A 21,679-nucleotide genomic window follows, 5' to 3' on the forward strand; every position below is an offset into this window, starting at 1 on the left:
ATAGCAACTAACAACTGCTGCTCTTTGTTAGCTATCCTTAGCTGTAGCTAGCTACCATTTTTTACAGCCTGGACCAACACATGCCAGTTTGAAGACAACGGAAACAGTACAGAGGCGATGTACAGCGGCTTTATTTGGACCTAACCAAAGGTGACTGCGGAGACAAACTGAGTTCCAGTTCATGTCAAGTTAGAATGAAGTGTGTTTTATGATGTTCTTCCTGCAAATGTATGTAAAATTATCCCAAAAGACTTATAATATAAAAGAATAAATAATATAATAATAAAAGGCCTATCCCAGTCTAGGCCAGAGTAAATGCAAAGCTGTTGTTGAACAGTTTGGAGAACAGACATGGTTTTGGGCTCTTTTGAAAGTTAGTCTGATTTCTTTTCCCAAACTGTCTACAGGAGTCTGAGCACACTCAACTATTTATTTATTTTTCTCACCTAAATGTTTTAATGCAAATATCAGCCTCCAGATGACCTGCAACTGCCCCTATTGGCTAGAAAACATAATGGGTCCACGTCATATAGTCTTACATGGTCCAAGTTCTAATTTAATCACAATATCATCATTCAACGCTTGTTTTTGTAAGGTGTCTGGCAAAAAAATTCTATTTGGTGACCTCAATATGCCCTGTCTGATAGTAACGGGGACAAAAACTCCCTGTAGTTCTTTATTACCTTAATTACACTAACTTTGTGCATATAAAAAAGTCAAAAAAGGGCTAAGATAAAAAAACAGCCTATACAAAAGGCAAAAAAAACCACAATTTCCAAGTTTAGAGCTTTAAAAACTGATATAAAATATATGTATTACTGGATTTGAAATCTCATTGGCTACATGATGCATCAGTCTTCTGGAAACTGCTGTGTTAGTGGCTCAGGAGAGAGGAGAAAGAAGAGAGAGTGGGTCCCTTTGACTAACTCAAATGAGCTGTCAATCAAATGGCTGCCATCTCAGGATCTCTGGTGCAGAGGGATAATACCGTCTGCTGTGAAATGAGAGGAGTTGTCTTACGGTTAAAAGCATGAAAAAGCATCTGCATACTGTCTTTTCGACTAAATATGTTACTGAGATGGATCTGGTGGACATTTTGGAATAAGAGAAGGCAGTTTTTGTCAGACTTTGACACATGATGCACTACTGAAACACCCAGACACTTTATTGGTGAGTTTAATAGAATCACAAGAATCTAAGCTTTCTAACCATGTATGGCATGACACTTTAATTTGCTTTGCTCGTCTTAGATCGTTAAAAGAGATCAACTTGAATTCAGATGGTGTATGGTTGTATTTTTTTAAATGATAGAATATTAACTGTCCTGACATTTTTTTGTTTACTTACTCCCAGCTGAACCTATGGGGGTATTAGAATATTGCCTCTTGAGGTACAAAGTGGTATTATAAGACAAGCTCCACGCATTATAATCTTTAAACCCTTTAAACATCTATGATCCCATATTATTAGATTAGATGTAACTTCCTTTAAAAACTCATTTTGCAGTAGAAGAGAAAACTAATGTGCTTAATACAAACAGACATTTCACAGCAGCACTCAGAAAAGCTCTTAATAATAATAATATGTTCTCTGTTCATCTGTTTGTGTCTGTGACCGTTTGATCTTGAGCTGCACCAACAGTTTTGAACATATATACAGTGGATAAAACAGCTTTGCATGATAAGGGGTGTCTAGTTGTGGACAACCCAGAGAGAATTATCACCAACTCTGCAGTTCCCCTCAGCTCTACGAAGCTCCAACCCTGCTCTCAAAAGAAGTCAGACTACCCTCCCTGTGGCAAAGAGAAAATGACCGCAGCACCCTGCGCTCTAAAGGCGGGTTGATTACCTTGGTCTTGGGTCTTGTCCTGGTTTCTTGGTGCTACAGGCGTACGTGGGACCACCATGGCTGTCAGATAAACTTCCTGGGTAATTCCTGGCATGTTGTTTGGCTTGACTGCCCCTCCTTTGTTACCCCCTTTAGCAACTACTTTTCCTTTCCCATCAGCCCCCCGGCCTTTCGGTCCATTCGCTTCTCTTGGCCTCTGATGTTCATTCCTCTCTTTCTCCTTCCCCCTGGACTCCTCACACAGTCTCCCCCCTCTTCTGTCTTCCTTCCCTACTGTCACTCCACCCTTTCCTCTGATGTCCCCCAGGCTCCTCTCTCTCATGGTTGTTGCTCCTCTTCCTCCTCCTCTTCCTCCACCTCCTCCTACCCTCTTTTGACCTCTCTGTGTGCTGGAGGACTGTGTGTGAGCGGCTCCAGACACCTGTCTGTCCCGTGGTCGGGCGCGTGTGTCTGTGGTGGCGGCGGCAGCCTGAGTGTTGGCTTTGCTCTTGGCTCCATTTGCAGTGGGTGGTTTGGGGGCCGGGCGGCGCGTGCTCTGCCGGACTTTGTCCTCTGCTTTTGGTTGAGCTGGTGGTATTAGATCCCCTAACACACACATGAAAACAAACAAAAGTATTAGATTATGTATGACGTATACAGAGGGATTATCAAAATATTTGAAAAACATTTTCCCTTGTGGTTACACCATAATATACACACGTTTCATTCCAAAAACATGCATTTAATGTTATGATAAATGATCACTGAAGTCCTAGTTGCACTGATGCAGGTAGAAAAAGTGTGACCAAAGCCACTTTCTGAAATTTCTCCATCGTAAAAAAATCCTTTGTTCATTATCACAGAGACATGAAAAGTTTAAAAGGTTTTGGAGAAAAACTCCAGAAATGGAGTACTGCACCTTCATGAAGTCAGGGATCTCACGAGAGGATTACAGAAAGAATGGTCAAAATGGAAACAGCAGAGGCAGTGATGTCCCAACTTTTACTCCCAGTGTTGGCAAAGCAATAAAATAATGCAAGTTGATAGCATTTCATCTTAAAACCTCTCTCTCTAGTAAATGCCTGCAACACTAAGCCCCTGTTTGTAACGCACAGGTTTTTCTCAGCAGTGTTGGTCTTATGAAAGCCGCGGGGTTATGTAGGATTCAGTGTCCTTGGAGTTAAACTCAATACTATTAGCTTAGCTCTGCCACACAAAGGAACTGCAACAGACATACTGAGCATATCTGAATCTTAGGACGTACAGGAAATGCACAGGATCTGTTCCCAGAGCTGAGGATAAAGACATATAACTCAAAAGGGAACAAATTTGGGGCATCTAGTAATCGGAAGGTCGCTGGTTCGAATCCCCGGCTTCCCCCAGCTGCATGTCAAAGTGTCCTTGAGCAAGATACTGAACCCCAAATAGCTCCTGATGAGCAGTTGGCACCTTGCATGGCAGCCTCTGCCATCAGTGTATGAATGTGTGTGTGAATGGGTGAATGTGACAAGTGTTGTAAAGTGTTTTGAGCAGTCAGTAGACTGGAAAAGCGCTGTAGAAATGCAAGTCCATTTACCAAAATCTACAACATTTCAAATCCTTGGTTTCCTCAAATGTGTTGAACAAACATTTCCCAAATGTGAGATTGTGCCCAGAACAATTCTTCTGATTGGCCCGACTGTGGCATTGGGAGGGTGCAGCTTTTCCAGTTGAAAGAAATCAAGAACTATTTGTGTATATCACTGTCTCAGGATGGACTGTGGACTCGCTATTCTACAAGATGAATTACACAGATCTTATGCTGAGTTTGCTGTCAAGAGAACATGAAAAGTGACATAAATATATTATATTATATCATACATATATTCCACAACAGCGTTCTCTTTCATGGACATTCCTTGAAGCCTGTGGTCCATCTCATGCTGACAGGATTTCTCAGAGTGCTTCCAAATGGAAATTTACCAACACAACTGTCCGAAAGTTTCCCTTATTTTCTTTGGCCTGAAGTGAAGTGATGAAATGAGATTACCATACATTCTGCTGTTGTGTTCATGATGCTGTACAAAAGCTGGCCATCATTTTGCTGGTTGAGTTTAAGTTGTTCACAATGCTGTTGGATGTGCTTAATGCTGTCTAAGGTGAGTGCAAGTTAAAAGAAATCAGAGCACATAGTCTTATTTTTGTACATACATGACGTTTTGCTATGAAATTTAACTTGATTTAACTGAACTGCTGGAGAATTCTGCTGTGCAGCTGCAAAGATGGCCGCATGAGAGAAATTCTCCCGCAACAACCAGGACTAAATTGCCCTTAAAATCACTTTAAACTTGAAATAAAAGGATTGGATAAGGACAAGATGTTAACGCGAGACAGGCAGAGCAAAGTCAGACACAAGAATAATGCACAGAACGTCGACCCACACGAAAACTGGAGCCACACTTAATTTCAAAATTAAGTCAGACATTTCCAGATGGAATCACCTACTATTCCTTAGTCTAACCTCAAGAATTGAATCAGTAAAAATGGTTACTCTACCTTGTCTACTATATCTTTTCCATTCCCTGCCAATTGAAATAAATGATCAACAATTCATTGAATGGGATAAGTTCATTTCTCGTTATATCTGGATGGGTAAGAAACCAAGAATAAAATACAAAGTAATGCAATTATCAAAAGAGAAAAGGGGCACGGTGTTGCCAAACTTAAAAGATTACTACTATGCAGCTCAATTAAGACCTTTCTGTGTGTCTTTGTGATTCACAGTTCAAGGCAAGGTGGAAGGAAATAGAAGAGGGAGAAACTATAGGAACACCATTACAAGCCACAACAGCAGACAGTAAACTGATAGACAACCTTGCAGATAAAAATAATCCTTGGATAAAAGCAACTCTTAAAATCTGGCAGAAATTGGTCAAAAAGCATAACCTGAAGGGTGCAGAGAAAATATGACGAAGGTGTGCATATGATGTAGATTTTATCCCAAGCAGGACAGACACCAGATTTAAAACATGGATGAGTAATGGGCTGACAGCAGACTGTTGCTTTGTACAGAATGAAATTTTAAAATGTTTTGAAACTTTCAAAAAAGATTATGGATTGATAACCAGGATTTCTTTAGATATTTACAAGTAAGGCATCAGTTAAATGAAATTATGACTGAGGGATTGGAAAAAGCTGACAGTGAAATACTAAATGTCTTTGTGACAACTTACAAATAGGGGAGTGGACGTAGACTAAGATTTAGATTTCATAAAAGTTTCAAGACTCTTTAAATTCAAATACCCAACATGTTCAGAGTAAATGGGGAAGAGAAGGAGGGATGGTGATATCTGAAGATGAATGGGAAATATTTGTAAATGACAGTGAAGAAAGCACAGCTTCACACAGCTGGAGGGAATGTGGGTGGAAAAGCATGATGAGATTCTTCATTAGCTGCTCAGAAGAGGCATCAAGGTGTTGGAACAAACTGTTGGAGGTTATGTGGCCAGCCATTATCATTTATTTTGGGATTGCCCAAAACTTACATCTTACTGGATGAAAGTGTCTGGAAACTGTATTTCAAATAGCTATTCCATTTGATGTTCTGACAATATATTTGGGCACTATAGCGTTGAATAGTCAATCTACAGCAGACACATATTTAATGAGAATATTACTTGTTGGAGGGAAGAAAGCCCTGACCAGGACGTGGTTACAACCAGATGCTCCAACATGAGAAGACTGCTTGATAATTGTTCATGAAATTTACAAAATGGATCAGAAAAATTTAAGGGTTTGTGGTTGAAATGGGTCAGGTACATTAGCTCACGGAGACCAGACCTGCTTTAAGTATCTTGCTAAATTGCCATTTTTACTGGATTACTGAGGAGACTGTGCTGTGAGTAGATCTTTGTGGACTAATGAGTGAGTGGGACATCTTTTATTCCTTTGTTCAGATATTCATAGTTGTTAAAAGCAAAATGACAGGGAGAGCAACAGACGGGAGAAAAGGTTTTCTTGAGTCATGACTTGGTACAATTGTCGGAGCGATATTGGGATCATAGTGTACTCATGTGTTTATATGTGAAGTATTTTATGTACTTTGAATCTGGGACTATGTATGAATTTAACTTGAACTAGAAAGGCTAGTTCTGTGGTTCATGTGTCATCTACCAGCTTATCCTCGTGTCTTATTCTCTTTTGTTTATGAAACACATTTTCCATGGTAACAGAGCTACTGTTTGTCACTGACTGTGTGCAAATAATCAAAATGGATCCTCCTCAGGGTTTTTTCACACTAAGTGTGTGTTTCTTTATCTTTTTTGTTCGTTTGATTTTGGTGTTGTGTTGTTTTGTCACACTCAGCAGGGTCCATACCTGTAACATGTGGGGAGGAGGAGCGGGAGTCCTTCCAGCTGTCCTTCTTACCCAAAGAGTTGTTGTTGATGGTATCCTGGACAGAGTTAATGAGACAGAGCAGCAGCGTAAGAACAAAAAACAACACATGACACACACACACACACTCACAGAGGAGCCCCCGCCCCTGATGGCGTAAATGCCAGGAAGAGGAAACAGCATCGACCAGGAAGTGTGTGTGATGGTCCAGCCTCAGCCATGCAGAGCGCTGACTCACTTACTGACATCCCATCATGCATCATCCCTGTTTCACACACCATTCTGTTACTATGGTTACTCAGTGTGTGTGTGTGTGTGTGCGTGTGTGTGTGTAGAAGAGAGAGAGAGATGGAGAGTCAAAGTATCTCTCTGTAAAGCTCGTGCCTCTCTCTGATGACACCCTCCTTGAGCCTGACATTACAGCAGCAGTCTGGTGATTTCGATGTGCAGACACAAAGCTGGTAGAGCCAGTTTCATTATTAACGACAGTCAGGACTCCATCTATCATTTTCTGTCTGACACCCAGAAACTTGTCGCTTTCAGTAGCACATACAGAGTTACCATCTTCTTTTCTGTCAGAGACGCTGTGGTTCAACTCTGTGACCCTTTTAGAGGAAGTGGTCGTGTTGTACTGGATTACACTGAACACATTCAGATACATTAGTCTGTGACGTGGTATACTCTGAGCCCACAGCAAACTTGTTTATTTTGAGTGTTATGGATAACCACAGGGCTGTGTTCACCTACTGTTCTGAGGTCAAACTCTACCTCTTAAAACACCGAAATCAACCTTCTAAGAATTTCCTGGCAACCTGCACCTTGCAATACCACTGCAAAATCTCTTACACACACCAGCAGACATCTAGCTGGAGAAATCTGGTTATTTAACCATACCCTATGCAAACTGGTGTCTTATTTGTGTGACATTTAAGAGATCAGATTACTACAGAAAGCCAACAGCAACCCAGTATCTTGTGAAAACACGCTACAGAGCGGTGGCAGATCAGAAAACACTCAAATGAATCATTTTTAAAGGCCAAATACATTGTGTTAGAGGACACTGACAATCAACCTGTGATGTCCTTTAGGTATGACAACGAGTTTTTCTTCACTGCAGATTTGGTACAGGTTTTGCTATTAGACCATTCAATGAACACAATGTTAGATAATGTTAACAGTTAACAGTTAGAGTTCAGTTAAACTGACTGTCATTGTGAAAACGACCACATTTTGACAATTCAAGAACAATATGATTTCAACTACCAAACAACAACACTGTTATATAGTCTGGCTGCTGCAGTGTCCCTTATGGCTAGGACATTATATATTAGTTGACTATAATACAGCCATAACGTTTTTTTCTCTTTTGAAACTGCATTTTTGAACTCATTTTAAAATTCTTTTATGGATTTGTATATGAATTAATCTCTTGAAATTGAAATTTTCCAGATTAGACTTAATTGATGTATAGCCATGTCCATGACTCCTGTGGTCCATCAGACAGTAGAAGGGGGTGGACCTCACACAAAACACAAACAAAAAGAAAAAGAAAGTAAACAAGTTTTATTATAATCCACCTGATAGATCTGCTTTAAAATTGAAACTAGTTTTGGTAAGGATGTGATTTTTTTGATAAAAATATGCGATATTAATAAAGGCAAAACCAGTGATACTAGTTCTCCCTATAGTGACTCTCAGGGTCAAAACACAACGACGTTTCAGATCATGGAACAGTTTTGAATCAAACCTTTTCAATGATCTGAAATGTTGTGTTTTGACCTCCAGATTATTGGTACATGAAAACTTACACAACTGATTCTGATTCTAAATGCTTAAAGTAGATTGTTGTTAGTTTTGGAAGCCAGTGAAAGGAAGCCGCACCATATCTTTAATAGTATATTCCTTATTTAAACACAGCTGTTTGCAGAATGCATGATGGTGATGAGGTCATGTATCTATTTGTGAATGTAAAAGATCAATAATTGTATTATGCTGATGGTGAACTTTGTTTCAGAACAGGTTTGAATCCTAGCATAAAGGAAGTCTGTCATTAGCCCTGTACGGACACCAGATTCCTCCCATTCAGTGTTAGACATCCATTGTATAGGATTTAGTGATATCCAGAAATGTGGTTGCAAATTGCAACCAACTGAATACCCCTCACTTCACCCTTCCCTGCAGTGGCCACCAAAACCATAAAAGTCCCTCTGTAGAGCCAGTGTTTGGTTTGTCCGTTCTGGGCTACTGTAGAAACATGGCGGTGCAACATGGGGGACTCTGGAAGAGGATGAGCTCCCTTTGGAGACATAAACGACTCATTCTGAGGTGATGAAAACACAGTGATTCTTAGTTTCAGGTGATTATTCACTATTGAAAACATAATTATGAATGTTGCATTCCATTCTGCCTATAGCTCCCCCTTAATCCTACACACTGGACACTTAACTTAAAATGACTTTCAGACAGACACAACAGATCAATGTGGCTGCCTGTGATGCTGCATCAACCTCCTCCTCTCTGCCTCTGTTAACAGCAGTAAGCAGTGTGGAGGCAGCCAGTCGCCTGGAGGCCACAGAGAGCTGCTTTATTTATCATTAGATTACTTATTTTCAAAGTGGTTCCTTTCCTGGGCCTCAGCCGTGTGCTCCATCAGCTATAACACCTTCCTCCTCTTCCTCACCACATGCCTTTAAAACCCCCATGCACACTGAAGGGATAAGGGAAAGGGCACATGTCAAAAGGCATCACCACCACCATACAGCAATGCATGGTTCTGTCAAATTCACATTCTCCTCATCAGCATGTCTCTGTTGGCTTATTGTGTGTCTGCAGGGTTTGAATTTTCCACAGCAAAGCAAAGTCAGTGCTCACTGTTCATATCTCAGATTTCAGTATGTGAATGCACCATTTTTCATATGCGCATGCATGTCAAGCGGTTTATTACATAGAGATAAGACAGCTTTAACAAGAAAAAACGTGTGTTAACTATTCAAGCTCAGATAAGTTTCAAGTATCTTTTCACAGTGTAAGAATGAAATGGATAGAATCTAATGAAGGCCTGCCTGGTAGATACGGCCACACTGCTGGATGCTTTACAATTGTTACTGTTATGAAGTAAATAAATTCATAATCCCCGCACGCATTGTCATCTTATTTTCATTATTGATTCACTTGTTAGTGAAGGTGAAGTACCTTATGTAAAATATCAGATAGAAACATATAAGGCACACAGAACTCATTACTGAGAGGCACTCTGCAGCTCACACACTGGTTTCAGAACTAGTAATTAGCTGATTAGTTTTTTTAGCTAAGAGTTGATGACCACACACACACACACACACACACAAATCCAGCTCCTGTGGTGAGTCCAGCTGGTGAGCAGGACAGGTTGGTGAGGATACCGGTCACAGCAGACAATCCCACTGCTGATCACTATACAGCACGTTTGATTAATGGACGCAGTGTGTCTGATGACATGTGGACTGAGACCATGACCAACACTACACTGGCTGTTTATGAACTGATTCCAATAACATTTTGATTGCTGTACATACATGAATACATAATTACATGTATACTGTGCTATCACCCTTGAATGACTTTATCACCCAGCGAAGAGCGACTTAATATCAACTTACAGTATATAACATACAATAGAGATTGTTTGTTTATATTCAGGATAAACTATATAGACCAATGCCATCTTATTGTTGGATAGAAAGGCTGATTTCAATTTAACTATATTGGCAACAGGTTTAAAACATTTAGATACGTTTCCTAACCAATCAGATTCAGGCTGCTGACACTACAATAAGCTGAAGCTTACTGTCTAATTGAAGCTGGACTGGGAGGAAAAACATTTGCTGCTTAGTGGGAATTTCATTGTTGAAGCTGTGGTAATGTTATCCTCTCCTCATCTTGACCACAGTCTGGAGGAAGTCCTTTATACTGCATCTGTCCTACTGTTAGTGCACCTAGAGCTGGGTATTTATCATGCTTTGGTCACTCCTACAGGAGCCATAGTGGACTGAACATCCATCACAAATGATGAAGAGGGAAGCAGAATAATGGTGAATACATACAGTAGCTCTCTATGTGCCTTTAATCCACTGAGACCAGGTCCCAGGTCTCACTTTACAGCGCTCCTATATTAAAGCCAGCAGGCATTCTCATTTTAACTGAAGACACCATAACCTTCTATATCTGCCTGTCAGCACACTGTCTTCCTACTCTATGTCATAGTACAGTGGATCATTGATTGTTGAATGATCTGTTACAGTTACTGATAACTTGTATAAGAGATCTTCACATTACAGTTAACCTGTGAGGAACGTGTTTCAAGATCGTGTCTGAAAAAATACCCAGCATTGCTGATATTCTACCCATGATTCCTCATGCAACCATGTGAGCAAGCTAACCTAATCATACTGGCCAGTTATCTGTCTAATGTAAGGCCTAACATGCACAACATTAGCTAACATGCTAACAACTCCTGCCGACATGTTTAAACATGACACAACGGGCTGCCCTACGTTACCTCATATTCACAGTTTAACATGCATCACAGTTCCATACATTAGTAGGAGGCCCTGCTCCATTGAAGACCCCTGACATATCCCAATATCACACATCACAGGTTTGCCTCACGGGGCTTCATTAGCTGTATAGTTGACAACATCCTCTATCCTTAGACCTTTGAACCTCTGATCATATTTAATGTCTGACATGAAGAATAGCAGCAAAATCCTCTCCAGTCAATGCACATTTTAACACGGTGCAACATGTTGTCAGGTGACAGGTGAAACAATGTTTCAGCCATGGAGTTACCTTACTCAACAGGATATGGTGCATTTCACTTTGTTTCTACATGTCTGAAATGATCTAATATTTCTGGGGTGGCCTTTAATGAGCACTAATTAACACAAGACGAAGACCTTTGTGGACTGATTTCACCAACCGGAATAGGCAAGACAAGACAAGACACTCGCTTACATCATAGGTCTGTGTGATTCTCTCCACTGTGCCATTGTTATTTTGCGTTTTCTTAGCTTAGTCTTCTCAGTATCGCTAGCCAGCTAACTTTATTCCAAGATTCGATTTACATATCATGCACTCTGCAAGTAAAACTGTAGGTTTTAGAGTGCTAACAAATGGACATTTATCTTAGTGTAAGGATAAAGAACCCTGGAAACACATTTCAATTTTTCAGAGAGGAAAATGAAAGAAACCCTGATAGACATATCAGTGGAACAGTGACCAGCACAGAGGTTATGTCAGAATCCCTGCTAGGGTGGTCTTTTAGTTAATAAGTTAACTAATAGTTATTAGTTTGCCAAAGCCGGTATTTTTAGTACATGGCAGCAGACTCATGAGTTTGAAAAATCAAGCCACGGATAGGACAAAACAAAGAAGCTAACAAAATGTCAGCATGGGTGCTAACAAAATGTTAGCCCGGGCGCTAACAGAGATGTGCTGCAATCAGACAGTCATGGGGTGAAGTGCGGGTCATTTAGTAGCATAGTTCTTCTAAGTTTCTTGCAAAGGTTGCAATGTCTGAAATCTATTTTTGATAATGGGAAATTGATCAGTGAAGAGAGAAGGGTCACCACGTTCACCCTCTGGGTTCAGTTCTGACAGCAAGTTTCCAGTTTAGATACAGTAGATATAGTTCATTGCATTAGCTAGACTCATCAAACCATTTAACTCCATCCATTGGTTTTCTGAGTTAAAATGACTGATTAGATGATAATTAAACTTATTTCTGTGATGTCTGAAACAACACTTTGTCACTAAGTTGCTTGTGAAAGAAGAACTGTGAAAGTCAAGGGACTAGACCTGTTATCTGAATGTGTCAGATACTGTTCTGTTAATTAACGTTTCACAATTTAACCTTTGCTGCTCACCTCATTTTCAGGTTGTAGCTACAGGTCGCCAACATTAATTAGGTTTCTGCCTGCTCAGCCATTTAAAGATAATTACAGATATTTTAGTTTTCTTCTGTGACTTGCAAACATTGAAATCTAAAGGTAGCTAGATTTGATATGGAATGTTGTAGATTCAAGGCATAACACTACCCTACCATCCTGTTTGTTAAAGAATGGCCACATCTCACCTGTAGTGTACTTCTATTATATTAATATTTGGACCTAAATAGTCAACAGCAGTCACAACAACAGTGATTTGAAATGATGTCTCAATGTAACTGGAAGGAACGTCCTCTCTATGTTGAATGATTTGGATGTTGATGCTGAAGGGAAACCCAGGTTAGGGTGTAATGACTCTGCTCTGATCTGTACTGACACAGTAAACAGGATGCAGCTCATTTAAAGGGATACATCAGGAGACTACTACTGCCACTGCTGCCCCCCTCCAGAGAGCACTCATCACTGAACACTGCCTGAGGAGCCAGGGCTAGCTACTTCACCGTCATCTGGGCTTGTTTTTATACAAATATTCCTCTTTTGACCTGGTATTGTATTTTCCTCTTCCTCTGGTCTCTTACTAGAAGATGTTGCTACAGATGACACTTCTTAAATATATATTTCATGAAATGGCAGAACAGATTGTTTTAACGGTGCAATCAGGGTCAATCCCCACAACAGCCAGTGTATCCTGTCAAAGTGTCCTTGAGCAAGTCAGTGAAACCCTAGCTGCTCATGTACGTGTATGTGGGTCTGCTGGAAGAAAACAAGTCAGCTACATGACTGTCTTATGAATAAACCGACCGATACTTATATATGATACAGGTCGTTGCCAATAGTATTGCCATCAATACACAAAGCAGGGACTGAAACACAGCAACATATAGCTGCTGCTGAACCATTTTCAGAATTGACCTACCGCCAGCACACACACACACACACACACACACACACACACACACACACACACACACACACACACACACACCTTACAGCACACACACACACACACACACTCACACACACCTTACAGCACGCACAAACACAGATACACAGCTAGCCAATGCTGTCTCATTCTGAAGACAGGATCCTCCCAGGAAACACACACACACGCACATACACACACAGTTAGCCATTTATTCAGCTTGATGTTACTGCTGCCTCATCCTAAACACAGGATCCACCCATACACACCATACACACCATCCACACCATACACACACTCACACACACTGTGAAAACAGGGGATCCTCCCAGCCTCCCTACCTGGGTGCCGGCTTGTGGCAGCTGTGGGAACAGAGCCAGGGTGGTCGGCCTCTTTGGTCGATATTTGTCCATGACAGCACAGGTTGATCCCCCTCTGACAGGTGACAGCTTCCACCCTCCCTCCTCCTCTTCCTCCTCCTCTTCTCCTCCTTTATTAAGCCAGCGCAGGAGCTCCTCCGCTCGGACAAGGCCTCCCCCACCCTCCTCTACCTCCCTCTCTGCCCCGTCTTCCTCCTCGGTCCTCTCAGCATCAATCAGCTCAAAGCTCTGGCTCTGGACACACCCCTTCCACCCTCTCCTTGCATGATGATTGGCTGGCCCGAGTGTCACATCATCATCAGCATCATCATCTTCCTGGCAGGAGCAGAGTGGAGCAGAGGGGAGAGGAGAGATAGAGAGACAGAAGGAGGACAGGAGAGAGAGAGAAGTGGGTGGTGTTGAAAAGAGATGGGGTGAACGAGGATTGACAGAGCAAAGAAGGCAGGGAGGAGAGGGAGAGAGATGCAGGGAGGGAGAGAGAGGGGGAGGAGGAAGGCAGAGCCAACCAATCAGAGCAAAGCATGACATCATCACTTCATCTGCCTGTGGCGTTTTCTGTGAGTAAAGGCTAATAAACACTGTTAGTGTGCCTGTGTGTGTGTGTGTGTGTGTGTGTGTGTGTGTGTGTGTGTGTGTGTGTGTGTGTGTGTGTGTGTGTGTGTGTGTGTGTGTGTAACCAGTCAAATAAGATTATCCAGTAACAGTGATCCCATGGAGAGACAAAGGCGACAGACCAGTCGGTAAACAAACAGTCATTCAGTCAGCCACCTTAACCATTTAACCACCTACTAACCACTCATTCAGTCAGCCAACAAAACATTTAACACACTGGACATTAAACAGTTAATCACATACTGTATTCAATCCACCAGCCAGCCAACAAACCAGCCAGCAAAGCAGTCGTTTGGCCAGCCAGTAGCAAACAAACAATCATTCAGCCAATCAACAAACCCCATCAGATAAAAAACAACCAGCCAGTCAGCCCACCTGCCAGACAACAGTCTGTCAACCAGATAAACGCCACTTGATTCTACATTAAGCCAATTAACCGACCAGCCAACCAGATTACCAAGAAAAACAGCCAGGCAGTCCACCAGCCATTCAACAAACCAGCCTTTTTACATTGATCAACAATTATTAGCCTAGTTAACAAACATTTCAAAAAACCCATCAGTCAGTGAGTCAGTGAGTCAATCAGTCAGTAAATGAGTCAGTCTAGGTCATACAGCGGACCAAGAATTAGTCAGTCACACCACCAAAGAGCATAGCAGCACACTAGTTAGCCAGCCAGTTTAAACTGCCAGCAAGTCAATTAGTAACTCTTTCTGTCCCCCAGTCAGCCAACCGAGGACAAGTCAGTCAGTTACATTAGCTAAGTCATGTACCAGTTAGCCAATGACACAGTCAATCATTCAACCAGTGAAAAAACAAACCAGCTAGTCAGACAGTTAACAAATAAGCCAGCAAACTAGTAATTTACTCATTTGGCCAACTAGCCAGTTATTCTGCCAGCCAGCAGCTAACAACCAAGTCAGTCAGTCAGTCAGTGAGTCCGTTGTTCAGAACTGCCAGCGAACAAATAATGCAGTTAATTGGCAATCTGTTCTGAGTCAGTCAGAAAACTAGTCAGTCAGAAGATCACCCAAAAACCAAGAACCAGCCACATAGTCAGTCAATTTGCTGGCTATTTATCCAACCAGTCACTCACAATAAAACAGTCTATGTGTTGAGGTGGGGTTTTGTTTGGACCTAAAATGCAGAAACCAGAGGCTGGAAATCAGTTTAAAAGGTATTTATTTTGCAGCAGAGTTCTTGAGGGAGTAGATGACGAGGAGGCAGGCAGGCAGGCTGGTTTGTCTGGTGGCGAATCTCAGGTGAGCCAGTGGAGCAGAAGCTAAGCAGAGAGGCACTGGAGGTTCTGCACATGAGGGGAAAAACGCGAGCATTAGACGAAGCCCAGTCAGGGAAAAAAACACTTTAGCGCAAGCATAAGAAAAAACGCTGGAATTACACAAATTCAAGAGATAGAACACTGATGTAGTCATCATATGGGAAGGAACAATCTGGCACCGAAGTGGAGAAGAGACTAGGATGATGTAGCAGAGGTTGATGAGTTGATGATCTGCAGGTGCACCTTTCCGCTGCTGCAGACACCGCTGCCACGCCACACACACACACACACACACACACACACACACACACACACACACACACACACACACACACAGAGGGAAAGGAGCAGGTGAGGGAGAAGGGAGGGGGGAAACAGATAGGGGAAAAAACACAAAACAACAAAAAACCCTGACTGCCACAGTAGAACTGTGACACTATCAGTGGAACAGTGACCAACCCAATGATTAACAAACCAGTCAGCCGTCATCCAATCCAGTCATTCAGTCAGCCAATAAACCATGTAATACTAAGTGCTGTACCGTAGGCAACTGGACTTGTTTCACTTTGTTGAAGATGTTTCACCTCTCATCCAAGAGGCTTCTTCAGTTCTAACTAACTGGAGGGGAGGTGCAGGCTTTTAAACTCTGTGTAGGAGTGTCCTTACAGAGTCATTAAGGACACGTGTGAGCCCTTAATGACACTGTAAGAACTGTTGTGCATTTTATCTAACAAATATGAAACTTAAATTATTTTTTATTTAGTCTTTTTTTTCTTTTGGTGAAATAGCGTGGCAAAAACAAAAATAGATATAATAGACAGAGATACAGACAATTACGTGAAGCAGTTATAGTGGTGTATGTAAAGACATGATAAGACTTCGGGAGTGAGGACTAGATTATGGTAGGTAGGGTGTGTGTGTGTGTGGGTGTGTGTGTTTGTATGCGAGTCAGTGATATGTATCTGTATTATGTATATCATGGCATGAGTAAAGGATAGATGTACCAACAATATAATAATAATAATAATAATAATCATGGTAAAAATGATAAAATAATAATAAGATGAAATTGGAGTGAGGCCAGACCGGGTCACAGGAGAGGTGAGCGGGGCCCCCCCACCCAGCCACCCAGCACCACAACCGGTAGCCCCAACGGGTGGGGGAAAGAAAATAACGAGGGAAGAAATAAATTAAAAAAACATTTTTAAAAAAATTTTCTTTTTAAGAAACTGGTAAGTAATACTTATGTGTGAAAGAGGAAAGACAAGTAATGACATCATAATGTACAGAAAGGATAATAAAACAGTTAAAGGAAAACTCATTGTAAGTGTGTGCGTGTGTGTGTGTGCGTGTGTTGGTGTGTGTGTGTGTGTAGGTGTGTGTAGGTGTGTGTGGGTGTGTGTAGATGGGTGTTCTGTGGGTGTGTATATCTGAGTGGATGCGTGTTGCAATATGATGTGTTGTGTGTGGTAATGTAGGAATGTGCGCAGCATTAGCCCAGCCCTAACAAGAATGGGGACCATCTTTCCTTAAAGACTGTGATGTTGTTACTGTGAGCAGTGATTTTTTTCCATAGATATGTATTCTGATAAGTGGTTAACAGTTATTGATTTTTTTGATTTCCAGTTAAAGGGAATTGTTTTCTAGGTGACAGTTAGAGAAATGATCAAGCTGTTCTTGTATTTGTTCGGTATGTTGACTTCTGAAGTGTCTCCTAGCAGACACAGCTGTGGGGATGGAGAGATTCTGCAGTCCAGGATGGTGCAGAGTTTTTGAATAACAGAATTCCAGAAAGAGTGAACCGGTTGGCAAGCCCAGAGTGTGTGAATATAATTATCTATTGTGCATTGTGAGCAAGTGTCTTTGTTTGCCAGTCCCATTTTGTACATTTTATATTGAGTGATATGTATTCTGTGGATGATTTTATATTGGCTTAGCTGTAGGTTTGTATTGGGCATCATTGCAAAAATATTTTTATTTATTTCTATCCAGAACTTGGTTGAGGGAGAGATGGTTATGTCAGTCTTCCAGCTAGCTGTGAATGATGTCAGATGTCAGAACAATATCATTCAAGCAATTCACACAACAAACCTCCGACATAAAATTAGCCTCTATGCAGATGATATTTTATTGTATAGTGGCTCTATAAAGATGGCAAACAATGAAGGAGAGAGTGGGCATCCTTGTCTGGTGCCCCGGTGAAGTGTGACACTCTTTGGCGTGATTCCGTTTGTGGTCACTATGCCTTTGGGCGGGGTGTATAGTGTATGACACTTACATTATGTAATATAGACTTATTTTGTGATGGTAAATATTACCATTATATTATAAGATTAAATAAAACACAACCCTTCCCAAGAAATACCTTGTTGACCATTTTACCACCTTATGGCTTCACTGTAATTCCAAACAGCAAATTTAAAACTCTCCATCCAAAACATGACATGTCATAAGCCCTTACACCCATTACATGCTTGAAGAAAACCCCTGCTGGCATTATTTAGAAACCAGAGGTTTCAAGATGTACTTAATCTATAAACAAACTGACACCAATACCAGTACTGTTGGGTTAGACTAGTAGTCAGTATTTTATGACTATATTCATGGTCTTCAAATGTGACAGTTTTCAGGCAAAAGGTGGTACAACTTGTGGAAAACTAACTAACATAAGAATCAGTGTACCATTTCTCCCACTGGTCCTCCAACTTCTCCCCATCCTCAGCAGGGTCCATCACCAGGAACAGCAGCATATACTGTCAAGGTACTCAGCAGCCACTCTGGATAGAGCTACAATTGGAGTTTATTTTGTATCCTTCACATTGTAAGGTAACAGGGGCCTGTCATGAGTCTCTGTCAGTCCTAAATCTTCTGAGCTTCTTGAGAACTTCTTTTCATTCTAGTGTTTGGCTGGCTCTACTACTGGTGTTGGATTTTGGGGTCAACTGAAGCCAATGTGGCAGCTACTGCTGGTTTACTGGAGCTGCATTCCAAGTTCTACTGAGGAGATTGTCTTTAGTCTACTGGAGCAGCAGACCTGGGTTGATTGACTAGATGGTCCCCATATTGGCAGTCTGGCATCTACTGCAGAGGTGGTCCAGATTCTACTGGAGTAGCAGTCCTTGATCTACTAATATACAGTCCAAGGTCTGCTGGAGCAGTGAATCTGGGACAGTTGAAGTGGTGGTCCTGGGTCTACCTGAGTAGCAGTCCATGGTATATTAAGATGTGGTCCTGGCAGAGGAACTTGGGCGTTTGAAGAAGTGGTCATTGGTCTACTTGAGCAAATACCTAGGTCTATTGAAGAGGTAGTCCTGGGTACGACAATGTAGTGGACCTGGTTTACTGAGGAAATTGTCCTGAGTCTACTAAAGAAGTGATTCTGGGTCTAATGAAGAGATGGTCTCTACTGGACTAACACTACTGGGTCTGAAGAGGTGGGCCTGGGTTTACCGGAACGAAAGTCTTGGGTTTTTTGATGAGTTGGTCTTGTGTCTGCTAAACAGGTAGTCCTGATTCCTCCGAAGAAGTGATCCTGTACTGAAGGAGGCTGCACTGAAGAGGTCATCTTTGGTCTCCTGAATAGCTGTTCCAGAGTTTTTCCAATGAACTACGAACCATTTCCAGTTGAGCCAAAACCTTCTGCTAATAAAGTAAGGCGGGGAAAGCAATGATTGTTTGTTCTGGCTTGTTAATAGATAAAATAACTCTTCCTTTCTCTGTGTCATTGGTCTCAGCACAGTAAGGAAGAAGCATGCTCCTCTCTCAGAGAAATCCAGTGAATAGCCTGGGTGCCCTCCTCTTTCTCTGTTTCAAGGATAGGAACAGCTGCTCCTCTGATCGATCAAACACCATTAACAGGCACTTCCTCTCCTCTCAACACAACAGCTCTCTGTCTGCCTCTCTCTCTCCATTCCCTTACTGATCTCTATATCTGTGTTGCCTTTATTCTTAGAGTTTCTGCTTTTTTCTTCACTGTGACCTTTCATCCATAAATCAATTACACATTGTGTTAGAGAGTTCTTTGACATTGTCCATATACAGTATTCCATTCCTGTAAAATGAATATGCAGTCACAGTGTGGGTATGGATACAGAGGAGCATAAGGTTCAGTTATTGGACATTACAACAAAGTATAGAGAGTGCAGGTACAGAATTCTCAGTGAGTGACTGTCCAACAGTAGCTGCCGTGGGTATAATTTGTTTTTATTAAATGTTAGAAGTAGTCATGACATTTACCTATAACACGCATACAAAAAGAAGTTACTAATGTTTTGAAATTTCTGTTGCAACATGCAAAAGAGTCAATTAGGGTGTCTTGCGAGTCACAGCTGCAAACATGTACTCTTTTTCCTCTTTTACAGGAACACCCTGGTCACATTTACACAGTTACACATTCACACCTGGAGCTACCCAGTACAACCACAGTCTGAAATATGTACCAGGACATCACACAAATGTATTTGTTATGAATAGATTGATAATTAGGATCAGTTACATGTCAAGTTCAGATCGGTGCAGGGTGAAGTTTAAGTCGAGATCTACTTTTAGATCTCAGTCGGTCCATAAAAATGCTGTTACAACACAGACACTAACCCCTCCTGCCTCAACACTGTCCTGTTCTGATGGTAAAGTATCAAGTAACACTAGAGCAGATCAGACTGCAACAGAGTTGAGGTATTCTTTACATCATCAAGGAGGGATGCAGCTGCAAAGCCCTGACGCACACTGGAACACTGCTGAAGAGTGGAGAGATCAGTGGAAACAAGAACAGAGAGAGGGAAGGAAATAAGGAGCCAAGAGGGGAAGGAAGGAATGGAGGACTGAATGCTAAGCGATGAAAGAGTAACACGGTAATTTAATTTGTAATTATAACTGAAGACTATATGTTACGCAGCTATATATACTATTAATAACATGAATAAGTAATAAAATGTATTAATATGAAATTAATTGAATAACTATATGATATGTTGTACATCTGTAAGTGAAATAAATAAATAAAAAAGTTATTTAAAGAGTTTTGAAGTTGATTTCTATACATTTATAGTGATTATTGGATAGCTGTTGGATTGGATGGTGTAACACTTATTTAAAGGGCTGTGCATATGACATCACACCTGTCATGAACAGTGTTGGGCAAGTCTTTAAAAATACAATATATTACATATTACGAGTGACCTTCATTTTAAAGTAATACATTACGTAACAGTATTACTGTCTACTTTTTAGTTACTTTATGGAAAAAAAAGTCCAAATAACCTGTATAGATTAATCAAATAGCCTATATCTTTTTAAATAAAGGAATGGTCTTGGACAGGCAGACAAAGGATCACAGTCTGATGTGTTATGAGATAGGAATACATATTTTTAATTGTAGGCTCAGTCATATGAAACACAATAGACCTATACCTTGTATAATGTAGCCTATAATGACACGACAAGACAAAAATATCTTTTCTATAACTTTTTATTTTAGTCCACAGAACAAGGAATGCATGGACATATGTGATTCAAGAATGTAAATTAAAGTGCGCTCGGAGGATTAGGCTTCATCATTAGACTGAACAAAGAACTTATATTAAACACACACACAGCCTATATTAATATGGTCATGTTGGTGTGGATGGGTTCTTAAAAAAACAAACAAGAAACACTTCACTTCGGTCAGTAACATGGATTGTAACGCATTACATGACATAACTGTGGTAATATATTACTGAAATATTATTAGTTAATATTACGTTAACGCTAAAAGTAATATATTACAGTAATGTGTTGCTTTTGTGAAGCGTTACCCCCAACACTTCTCATGAACATGTAGTTATTAATGTTTATGACTGTTGTCATTAAGGTCTAGTCCACACATACACACCGGTTTTATGTAAACAGAGTTTTGAAAAATAAATATCTCTGTCCAGACGAGCATTTTAGCACCATTTCACTCCTAAAAACACATATCTCGTGGCAATTCATGTGCACTGGGCATGTGCAAGCAGTTAAAACAGGAAGCAGATTGTATACTCTGGTCAGTTAACTTCTATGAACGAGGCAGAGAAATGTGACTGCGTTTCACAGAATCTACTTTGATAACCTGTCAGCAAAACATTGTAAGCAGCTGTATTATCAATGTCCAATGGGGTCTTTCTAAATACAAAACAGGTTAACTCCCATTCTGTCACTGTACAAACTCAAATACTTCAATTTCATAACATAGTCTGAGTTAATATTTGTCAATGATGCTACAAACACTGATAAACTTGTGTGTGTGTCATGGTTTTTCTGAATATCTTCACCATAGACAGAGTCTATGAAAGCTCAGTTTTCAGTGACCTGAAATGCTGTTTATGTGTACAAAAGGCCA

General features: G+C 40.9%; 1 protein-coding gene across 1 annotated transcript in view; it reads right to left on the minus strand.

Moving 5' to 3' along the window:
- The window catches only part of mapk8ip1a (mitogen-activated protein kinase 8 interacting protein 1a), a 33,605-nt gene extending 15,537 nt beyond the window's left edge, over positions 1 to 18,068 (minus strand). The window contains exons 1-4 of the mRNA XM_073472802.1: positions 17,985 to 18,068; positions 13,389 to 13,742; positions 6,184 to 6,259; positions 1,849 to 2,433 (exon numbers count right to left, since the gene is read on the minus strand). Coding sequence (XP_073328903.1) covers positions 1,849 to 2,433; positions 6,184 to 6,259; positions 13,389 to 13,742; positions 17,985 to 18,068 — 1,099 coding nt within the window. The remainder of the gene's footprint in view (positions 1 to 1,848; positions 2,434 to 6,183; positions 6,260 to 13,388; positions 13,743 to 17,984) is intronic.
- Between the last annotated feature and the right edge of the window lie 3,611 nt (positions 18,069 to 21,679).

Source organism: Pagrus major, chromosome 8, assembly GCF_040436345.1.
Source record: "Pagrus major chromosome 8, Pma_NU_1.0".
Classification (NCBI taxonomy): domain Eukaryota; kingdom Metazoa; phylum Chordata; class Actinopteri; order Spariformes; family Sparidae; genus Pagrus; species Pagrus major.